Source organism: Aethalodelphis obliquidens, unplaced genomic scaffold (assembly GCF_003676395.1).
Source record: "Aethalodelphis obliquidens isolate GAN/ISIS:26980383/991018 unplaced genomic scaffold, ASM367639v1 scaffold5, whole genome shotgun sequence".
NCBI classification, from domain to species: Eukaryota; Metazoa; Chordata; class Mammalia; order Artiodactyla; family Delphinidae; genus Aethalodelphis; species Aethalodelphis obliquidens.
In genome coordinates, this window is record NW_020837949.1 from 12,117,340 (window position 1) to 12,128,728 (window position 11,389).

The 11,389-nt window shown below is 39.6% G+C and overlaps 1 protein-coding gene across 4 annotated transcripts in view; it reads right to left on the bottom strand.

The window, feature by feature from the left end:
- Positions 1-11,389, bottom strand: part of MGAM (maltase-glucoamylase) — a 104,287-nt gene that overhangs the window by 47,956 nt on the left and 44,942 nt on the right. For all 4 annotated transcript variants that reach the window (XM_027101691.1, XM_027101692.1, XM_027101690.1 and 1 more), the window contains 4 exons: positions 10,081-10,194; positions 8,935-9,019; positions 7,444-7,561; positions 481-652 (listed from right to left, as the gene is read on the bottom strand). In XM_027101691.1, the coding sequence (XP_026957492.1) occupies positions 481-652; positions 7,444-7,561; positions 8,935-9,019; positions 10,081-10,194 (489 nt within the window). The remainder of the gene's footprint in view (positions 1-480; positions 653-7,443; positions 7,562-8,934; positions 9,020-10,080; positions 10,195-11,389) is intronic.

Below are 11,389 nucleotides of genomic sequence, written 5' to 3' on the forward strand. Positions count from 1 at the left end.
GTGTGTGTGTGTGTGTGTGTGTGTGTGTGTGTGTGTGTGTGTGTGTGGAGAGAGAGAGAGAGAGAGAGAGACTTTGGGGGTGTGCGGAAGGAAGGAGTTTCTGTTACTATATTTATGTTTCTCTCCACCCTCACCATGCATACCTAGCTCAATGCCTTGCTCGAAGTAAGAGCTCAATAAACAGATATGCTGAATTTAACTAAAAGATGCCAACTGTAACCTTAAGGACATGTGCACTTTTTTGTGTGTATGTTGTACTTAAAAAAAAATATTCCAACACTACCACTTCAAGCTTGCACCTTCTATCCTTATAAGGCAGTACAGGAAAGAATGTCGTGGTATCAGTGTCTTACTGATGTGGATGAAGCCCATAACCCTCCAGACTTTAAATCCCTGGGCCATGGAGGGCAGTAGAGGGGAGCTTTATCATTTGAAAAACTTCTAGCATGAGGCATTCTGGGGACTGGGATGTGGACTCACCATTGGGATACCAAAAAGGCTGAACTCGAGCATGCCAGGGATGGACCATCGAAGGTCATTCCAGGTGGCTGCGTTGTCTCCTAACCAGTGGGCTGCAAACTTGCCAGACCCCGCAAAGGTAGAACGGGTTAAAATGAAGCTTCTCTTGTTAGGGAACACAGTCTTGACAGCTCTAGAGAGGGAGAGAGACTTAGGGAGTCAATGTGTGACCTTAGCGTGCCTTAGCCCAGAGGATAGAGTGATAATATCGAGGATCTCAAGTTAATACCGCACTCTTCGCTTCTAGTTCTCTCCTGTAGAGTTAGAGTTGCTGTTGGGAGCAGACTGTACCATTGAGTATGTTTATATTTCGTTTTGTTTTGTTTTAGGCATTTTATGTACATCATTAACTCCATAATTTCAAAGTTCAGTAGAAGGATACTGAGCCAGTACCTAAAACCCCAAAGCACATGAAGTCTTTAAGTTACTTAACCCTCCATACACCAGTCTATAACAGTATGGCAGAGAGGAAAATACATGGGTCTTGGACTCATGCAGAAATGAGTCCAAATTTTGCTCTTACATTTTATTACCTGTTTCACCTTGGTCAAATTACTTCCCTTTCTTCCAACCTTTCATTCATTCATTTATTCATTCTTTCTTTCATTATACACAGTACACAAATACTTATTGGATTCCTTCCTCCCAATGTGACCAGGATTTTCTTCATTCATTCAATAATAACAACCATACTTATCTTGCCGAATTTTGTTTTTACATTCTTTTTCCTGTATTGCTGGTTTATTTTTTTTAATATAGCAAGTTCTTATTAGTTATCTATTTTATACACATCAGTGTATACATGTCCATCCCAACTTCCCAATTCATCCAACCACCACCACCCCGCCTTCCCCCCCTTGGTGTCCATACGTTTGTTCTCTATATCTGTGTCTTCATCTGTACCATTTTTCTAGATTCAACATATATGCGTTAATATATGATATTTGTTTTTCTCTTTCTGACTTACTTCACTCTGTATGATAGTCTCTAGGTCCATCCACATCTCAACAAATGACCCAATTTCGTTCTTTTTTATGGCTGAGTAATATTCCATTGTATATATGCACTACATCTTCTCTATCCATTCGTCTGTTGATGGGCATTTAGGTTGCTTCCATGACCTGGCTATCATAAATAGTGCTGCAAAGAACATTGGGGTGCATATGTCTTTCTGAATTATGGTTTTTCTCTGGGTAAAGGCTCACTAGTGGGATTGCTGGGTCACATGGTAATTCTATTTTTAGTTTTTTAAGGACCTCCATACTGTTCTCCATAGTGGCTGTATCAATTTACATTCCCACCAACCGTGCAAGAGGGTTCCCTTTTCTCCACACCCTCTCCAGCATTTGTTGTTTGTAAATTTTCTGATGATGCCCATTCTAAATGGTGTGAGGTGATACCTCATTGTAATTTTGATTTACATTTCTCTAATAATTAGAGATGTTGAGCAGCTTTTCATGTACCTCTTGGCCATCTGTATGTCTTCTTTGGAGAAATGTCTATTGAGGTCTTCTGCCCAGTTTGGATTGGGTTGTTTCTTTTTTTAATATTGAGCTGCATGAGCTGTTTATGTATTTTGGAGATTAATCCTTTGTCCGCTGATTTGTTTGCAAATATTTTCTCCCATTCTGAGGGTTGTCTTATCATTTTGTTTATAGTTTCCTTTGATGTGCAAAAGCTTTTACGTTTCATTAGGTCCTATTTGTTTATTTTTGTTTTTATTTCCATTACTCTGGGAGATGGGTGAAAAAAATTTGCGGTGATTTATGTCAAAGAGTGTTCTTCCTATGTTTCCCTCTAAGATTTTTACAGTGTCTCGTCTTACATTTAGGTCTTTAATCCATTGTGAGTTTATTTTTGTGTATGGTGTTAGGGAGTGTTCTAATTTCATTCTTTCACATGTACCTGTCCAGTTTTCCCAGCACCACTTATTGAAGAGGCTGTCTTTTCTCCATTGTATATCCTTGCCTCCTTTGTCATAAATTAGTTGACCATAGGAGTGTGGGTTTATCTCTGGGCTTTCTATCCTGTTCCATTGATCTATATTTCTGTTTTTGTGCCAGTACCATACTGTCTTCATCACTGTAGCTTTGTAGTATAGTCTGAAGGCAGGGAGCCTGATTCCTCCAGCTCCGTTTTTCTTTCTCAATACTGCATTGACTACTCGAGGTCTTTTGTGTTTCCATACAAATTATGAAATTTTTTGTTCTAGTTTTGTGAAGAATGCCATTGGTAGTTTGATAGGGATTGCACTGAATCTGCAGATTGCTTTGGATAGTATAGTCATTTTCACAATGTTGAGTCTTCCGATCCAAATACATGGTATATCTTTCCATCTGTTTGTATTGTCTTTAATTTCTTTCATCAGTGTCTTAGAGTTTTCTGCATACAGGTCTTTTGTCTCCATAGGTAGGTTTATTCCTAGATATTTTATTCTTTTTGTTGCAATGGTAAATGGTAAACGTTTCCTTAATTTCTCTTTCAGATTTTTTGTTGTTAGTGTATAGGAATGCAAGAGATTTCTGTGCATTAATTTTGTATCCTGCTACTTTATCAAATTCATTGATTAGCTCTAGTAGTTTTCTGGAAGCATCTTTAGGATACTGTATGTATAGTATCTTGTCATCTGCAAACAATGACAGTTTTACTTCTTCTTTTCCAATTTGTATTCCTTTAATTTCTTTTTCTTCTCTGATTGCTGTGGCTAAAACTTCCAAAACTGTTGAATAATAGTGGTGAGAGTGGGCAACCTTGTCTTGTTCCTAATCTTAGAGAAAATGGTTTCAGTTTTTCACCACTGAGAATGATGTTGGCTGTGGGTTTGTCATATATGGCCTTTATTATGTTGAAGTAGGTTCCCTCTAGGCCCATTTTCTGGAGAGTTTTTATCATAAATGGGTGTTGAATTTTGTCAAAAACTTTTTCTCCATCTATTGAGATGATCATATGGTTTTCATCCTTCAATTTGTTAATATGGTGTATCACATTGATTGATTTGCATATATGGAAGAATCCTTGCATTCCTGGGATAAATCCTACTAGATCATGGTGTATGATCTTTTTAATGTGTTTTTGGATTCTGTTTGCTAGTATTTTGTTGAGGATTTTTGCATCTATATTCGTCAGTGATATTGGTCTGTAATTTTCTTTTTTTGTAGTATCTTTGTCTAGTTTTGGTATCAGGGTGATGGTAGCCTCATAGAATGAGTTTGGGAGTGTTCCCTCCTCTGCAATTTTTTGGAAGAGTTTGAGAAGGATGGGTGTTAGCTCTTCTCTAAATGTTTGACAGAATTCACCTGTGAAGCCATCTGCTCCTGGACTTTTGTTTGTTGGAAGATTTTTAATCACAGTTTCAATTTCATTACTTGTGATTTGTCTGTTCATATTTTCTATTTCTTCCTGGTTCAGTCTTGGAAGGTTATACCTTTCTAAGAATTTGTGCATTTCTTCCAGGTTGTCCATTTTATTGGCATAGAGTTGCTTGTAGTAGTCTCCTAGGATGCTTTGTATTTCTGCAGTGTCTGTTGTAACTTCTCCTTTTTCATTTCTAATTTTATTGATTTGAGTCCTCTCCCTCTTTTTCTTGTTGAGTCTGGCTAATGGTTTATCAATTTTGTTTATCTTCTCAAAGAACCAGCTTTTAGTTTTATTGATCTTTGCTATTGTTTTCTTTGTTTCTATTTCATTTGTTTCTGCTCTGATATGTATGATTTCTTTCCTTCTACTAACTTTGGGTTTTGTTTGCTCTTCTTTCTCTAGTTCCTTTATGTGTAAGGTTAGATTGTTTATTTGAGATTTTTCTTGTTTCTTGAGGTAGGACTGTATTGTTATAAACGTCCCTCTTAGAACTGCTTTTGCTGCAGCCCATAGGTTTTGGATCGTCGTGTTTTCATTGTCATTTGTCTCTAGGTATTTTTTGATTTCCTCTTTGGTTTCTTCAGTGATCTCTTGGGTATTTAGTAACGTATTGTTTAGCCTCCATGTGTTTGTGTCTTTTACTTTTTTTCTCCTGTAGTTCATTTCTAATCTTATAGCGTTGTGGTCGGAAAAGATGCTTGATATGATTTCAATTTTTCTTAAATTTACTGAGGCTTGATTTATGACCCCAGACATGATCTATCCTGGAGAATGTTCCATGTGCACTTGAGAAGAAAGGGTAATCTGCTGTTTTGGGATGGACTGTCCTATAAATATCAATTAAACCTATCTGGTCTGTTGTATCATTTAAAGCTTGTGTTTCCTTATTAATTTTCTATCTGGATGATCTGTCCATTGTTATAAGGTGTCAAAGGTGTTATGAGGTGTCAAAGTCCCCCACTATTATTGTGTTACTGTCAATTTCCTTTTTTATAGCTGTTAGCATTTGCCTTTTGTATTCAGGTGCTCCTATGTTGGGTGTATATATTTTTACAATTGTTATATCTTCTTCTTGGACTGATCCCTTGATCATTATGTAGTGTCCTTCCTTGTCTCTTGTAACATTCTTATTTTAAAGTCTATTTTAGGCTTCCCTGGTGGCGCAGTGGTTGAGAGTCCTCCTGCCGATGCAGGGGACACGGGTTCGTGCCCCGGTCCAGGAAGACCCCACATGCCGTGGAGCGGCTGGGCCCGTGAGCCATGGCCACTGAGCCTGTGCTCCGCACCGGGAGAGGCCACAACAGTGAGAGGCCTGCGTACCGCAAAAAAAAAAAAAAAAAAGTCTATTTTATCTGATATGAGTATTACTACTCCAGTTTTCTTTTGATTTCCATTTGCATTGAATATCGTTTTCTATCCCTTCACTTTCAGTCTGTATGTGTCCCTAGGTCTGAAGTGGGTCTCTTGCAGACAGCATATATATGGGTCTTGTTTTTGTATCCATTCAGGGAGCCTGTGTCTTTTGGTTGGAGCACTTAATCCATTTACATTTAAGGTAATTATCGATATGTATTTTCCTATTACCATTTTCTTAATTGTTTTGAGTTTGTTTTTGTAGGTCCTTTCCTTCTCTTCTGTTTCCCACTTAGAGAAGTTCCTTTAGCATTTGTTGTAGACCTGGTTTGGTGGTGCTGAATTATCTTAGCTTTTGCTTGTCTGTAAAGCTTTTGATTTCTCCATCAAATCTGAATGAGATCTTTGCCAGGTAGAGTAATCCTGGTTGTAGGTTCTTTCCTTTCATCACTTTAAATATATGGTGCCACTCCCTTCTGCCTTGTAGAGTTTCTGCTGAGAAATCAGCTGTTAACCTTAATGGAAGTTCCCTTGTATGTTGTTTTTCCCCTGTTGCTTTTAATAATTTTTCTCTGTCTTTAATTTTTGTCAGTTTGATTACTATGTGTCTCAGTGTGTTTCTCCTTGGGTTTATCCTGCCTGGGACTCTCTGCACTTTCTGGACTTGGGTGGCTATTTCCTTTCCCATGTTAGGGAATTTTTCGACTATAATCTCTTCAAATATTTTCTTGGGTCCTTTCTCTCGCTCTTCTCCTTCGGGGACCCCTATAATGTGAATGTTGGTGCGTTTAATGTTGTCCCAGAGGTCTCTTAGGCTGTCTTCATTTCTTTTCATTCTTTTTCCTTTAATCTGTTCTGCAGCAGTGATTTCCACCATTCTGCCTTCCAGGTCACTTATCCATTCTTCTGCCTCAGTTATTCTGCTATTCATTCCTTCTAGTGTATTTTTCATTTCAGTTATTGTATTGTTCATCTCTGTTTATTTGTTCTTTAATTCTTCTAGGTCTTTGTTAAACATTTCTTGCATCTTCTCGATCTTTGCCTCCATTCTTTTTCCAAGGTCCTGGATCATCTTCATTATCATTATTCTGAATTCTGTTTCTGGAAGGTTCCCTATCTCCACTTCATTTAGTTGTTTTTCTGGGTTTTATCTTGTTCCTTCATCTGGTACATGGTTCTCTGCCTTTTCATTTTGTCTGTCTTTCTGTGAATGTGGTTTTCGTTCCACAGGCTGCAGGATTGTAGTTCTTCTTGCTTCTGCTGTCTGCCCTCTGGTGGATGAGGCTATCTAAGAGGCTTGTGCAAGCTTCCTGATGGGAGGGACTGGTGGTGGGCCGAGCTGGGTTTTGCTCTGGTGGACAGAGCTCAGTAAAACTTTAATCTGCTTGTCTGCTGATGGGTGGGGCTGAGTTCCCTCCTTGTTGGTTGTTTGACCTGAGGTGACCCTGCACTGGAGACTACAGGCTTTTTGGTGGGGCTAATGGCAGACTGCGGGAGGGCTCAAGCCAATGAGTACTTCCCAGAACTTCTGCTGCCAGTGTCCTTGTCCCTGTGGTGAGCCACAGCTGCCCCCCGCCTCTGCAGGAAATCCTCCAACACTAGCAGGTAGGTCTGGTTCAGTCTCCTATGGGGTCACTGCTCCTTCCCCCTGGGTCCTGATACACACACTACTTTGCGTGTGCCCTGCAAGACTGGAGTCTCTGTTCCCCCCAGTCCTGTCAAATTCCTGCAATCAAATCCCACTAGCCTGCAAAGTCTGATTCTCTGGGAATTCGTCCTCCCATTGCCAGACCCCCAGCTTCGGAAGCTTGATGTGGGGCTCAGAACCTTCACTCCTGTGGGTGTACTTCTGTGGTATAAATGCTCTCCAGTTTGTGAGTCACCCACCCAGCGGTTATGGGATTTGATTTTATTGTGATTGCGCCCCTCCTACTGTCTCATTGAGGCTTCTTCTTTGTCTTTGGATGTGGGGTATCTTTTTTGGTGAGTTCCAGTGTCTTCCTGTCAATGATTGTTCAGCAGTTAGTTGTGATTCTGATGCTCTTGCAAGAGGAAGTGAGCACACGTCCTTCTACTCCGCCATCTTGAATCAATCTCCCTTGCTGAGTTCTTAAAAATAACACACTGGCAACTGGCATCTAGTGAGACTAAGAATTTGATCATGTATTAAGTAAATCTGATCATATATTAAGTCCATAGCAATAATGGCCTTACTCTGCTGTGGCAATTGCCATGGAGTAGCCATACAGATTGTGGACATCGTATTGCTTGCCCCAGTGCTGTACTGCATCCATGCAGAGACTCTTGCAGAACAGGTACCCATCCAGGATTCCTGCGACAAAAGAGGGATCAGTCAATGAGAGCCTGAGATGCATATTCCCTGTTTCTCGACTATCACCTGAAATTGTGGCTCCCTAGGCAGGCATTTTTTGTGGCCATCCTGGAAATGATCATACAGCTTCCTCACTATCAGAAGGATATATACTTTCAGTAGTTTCTCTGATATATAAAAAAATTGTGCTGACCCATACACATTCTCCCACCTGGGTGCACAGGTGACCAGAGGCAAGTATTTGGAAGTAAGTGGATCTAGTTAGACTTGAAGTTAGATCTGAAGTCTTCAAACTGAGCTAAATTAAGTGGTCCAAGAATAAAAATATTAGATGAAAGTGCAAATTAATTTCTCACCCTTTCTCTAAGCTGTCATAAGGGATGATTGACCAATCTCTCTTTCATTCATCCAATCTTTTCTGCTCCCCTTGCACCACTATGGTTCAGATCCAAATTACCTTTGTCTTAACCATTGCAATTGTTTTCTTAATGGCTTATTTAACTCTGATCTACTGATCTTCTAATTCATATTAGAAGCACACATTAATGCCAGATCAATATTTCTAAAACCATTTGACTGTTATGTTTCCCTCTAAAACTTAAACAGTTTCTATCACCAAAAGAATGAAGCCTCCCATCTGAGTCTCTCAGCATTTGATCCTGACCCAACTGCCCTAATTTCCTATTTTTCCATCAGACTGGAAGTTTTCATAAGATGCTATAATTCTAGCAGCTCATTCCTTTCTTAATCAAGATACAATTTATCTGTGAGCCTCTAGATTTCTTCAAACTACAATAAATGCTGTGATTCCAGGGCCACACCCTGGGATACACTGTTGTTCAAAGTTCAGTCAGAACTCACTAGCATCATACTCACTGACTCTGATGTTGACCTGCCCCCCTCTTCCCCCCCACCCCACCAATGGGTTCTGGCTTCCTTTCATTTTATGGTCCAAATCTGTTCTTCACTGACATCTGTTCTTCTTGACATTACCAGACTTGACCTTCATATGAAGACCTAACCTGGTTACCTAGTCTCTCTCTGGTTAGCCCTAACCTATTTGTGTACACACTTGAGAGGAAAATGAACTAACCACTAACCTCTGGCTTCTGTACCATATCTTCTCTGGAACAGAAACGGCTCAGATGTAGGTAGAAGGACTAGATTGATTGCCCCTTTTGAATTTACACCTCATTTAGGAAAGCATAGAGTGTTTTGATTTTCTTTCCTAGTTTTCTTTATATAGTACCCACATTTTCCTTCCCCTATGCAATTTATGTAAAAAATCCCTTGCCAGGTTATTCATATACATCCTTATGAATTTAAAATACCAGATATTCATTGCCATTTTAATCAAACTAATCAGCACTTACTGGGAGTGAATGGGGGATAATTTAGATTGTTTGTGGAACATCCTGAAACTGAACCATCCACGAAGTTGGAGACTTCATTCATATCCTAGAAGACAAAGAACAAAGACTATTAAGAAAAAGTAACATGTCCTCGTATGTTGTACTGATGGTGTCTTTCTTTTTGTTTAGGACTCAGAGAAATGATTCTAGATATTTCTTTTTTTAACGAGGTTCTTATGTTAAGGAGAGAAATAGATGTTCCTGTCCTGTCTTCTCTACCCATTGAAGGCTTTGTGGAGAAGGTTCTTAAAATCCCTTCAAAATGATATATGTATATAATCATTGAAAATGAAAAATTTCCAAAAATATTAGGTGAAAAATATTTCAATTTATATGGTCCCATGTATATCAACTCATACATTCTCTAAATATTCAAATATAGCTATGAATACACACACATATAAATGCATATACATATATAATACAAACATATGCAGAGAGAGTGAGAGAACAAGCATGTACCCACAGCTGTGCAAGTGAGGGCTCTGGAAACATGCATACTGAAATATTGATGGTAGATGTCTTTGGTTGATATCACTTTAGCTCTCCTCATCTGTTTAGCTCTTTGTATTGTTTGCATTTTCTACCTTTCTCTTATAAATAGAAAAAAGTTCAACTCTAGAGCTCTGTAAATTGTGCCAGACACCTGCTGCTTTGCATTTGTTTTCATTTGACATCATGTGAGACATTTGTCCTTTCTGCAGCCACAGTTCTGTCGCTCACTTGAGTACTTTGGCTTTGATCAGTTTATCCAACACGTCCAAGTGAAAGAGCCCTGAAGGTGCAATTGAACAATCTGTGTACTCTGTGACAAGGTAAGGAGTATATGACTTATTTTTACTTCAGCTCATTCATTTGTAAAAGAGGAGCTAGACTCGGAAAAAACAGATATCTCGGTTTACTTCCTTCCACTTCTAACAATCTGATTTTGAAGTCTAAGCTACATGTTTTGGTAAGATTATTTGAACAGTAAGAGAGAGAATACCTAGAATTATTGCCATACTTGCTTTCCTCTCCTCCTCTTCCCCCTGTGCTCCATGACTCGATGATATAGAGATACACAGTCTGAATGTTAGCTGCCTAGTAATCAAAATGTTAAGAACTCACAATCCAGATTCCATCAAATTCTACTTGATTGTGGAAAAGCTCACATTCATTTGCCCACCAAGCAGTACACTTGGGGTTGGTGTAATCAGGAAACACAGTTTTTCCAGGCCAGACCTGCAGGAGGAAAAGAAAAACATTGATCAAAGGAAGTTAAATGAATGCAGAGTAAAACAGAGTACAAAGAAATTCCTAATACAATCATGGCAACAGAGGTGCCCAGGCACAGGTCCTTTTCAATTAGGAATGTAAAGTGCTTTAAATATTTAGACTAAATAGGAGGAGTCAAATAGTCACTTGAGAAAAAACTTATTTCAAAAAAATGGTTAAGTCTTTGCTAATCTTCAACTATGCCTCACCCTTTCCTCACACTTTCTCTACTCCTAATCCTAGGAATGGTAAATGAGGGAAAGTACTGTATAATTTCAACTGACCCATGACAAGTTATGGGTTCTAACCATCAATTACTCTTCTCTATACTCTTCCTATCCACTTCTTCTCAGACACTAGGCACTCGGGTCAGCAGAGGTGTTAGAAGTGAACCAGCAGATAACACCTTCATGGAAAACAAGGACAAATAAGTTTGAGAAAGAACTAGTCAAACTTGCCAAATAACAGAAAAACTGAGTAAGAAGACGAATGAAATAGTTTCATTGGATTTGCCAGTTAGGAGGTAACTGGTGCCAAAGCAGCATCAGTGGAGTGATGGGGAAGGAAAGTAGACTGCAGTCAGCTGAAGAGTGAATGGGGGGTACTTCCCTTGTGGCGCAGTGGTTAAGAATCCTCCTGCCAATGCAGGGGACATGGGTTCGAGCCCTGGTCCGGGAAGATCCCACATGCCGCGGAGCAACTAAGCCTGTGCGCCGCAACTACTGAGCCTGCGTGCCACAACTACTGAAGCCCGTGCACCTAGAGCCCATGCTCTGAGACAAGAGAAGCCACTGCAACGAGAAGCCCACGCACCACAACAAAGAGTAGCCCCTGCTCACCGCAACTAGAGAAAGCCCGCACATACCAAAGAAGACCCAACGCAGCCAAACATAAATAAATAAAGTGAATAAACTAAAAAAAAAAAGTGAATGGGGGGTGAGGTGAGGAGGTGGACATTCAGTATCTAAGTCTATTGTTTAAAGGGACTTTTCTGTGAAGGGAATGTAAGAACTGGGATGACTGGTAGGTATTTGAGGACGAAAGGACAAGGGCAAGTTGATCCCCAGCATATATAAGGCACCTGAAAATGTAAAGCAAAACAATTACAGACACATACACACACACACACACACACACACACACACACACACACACACACACA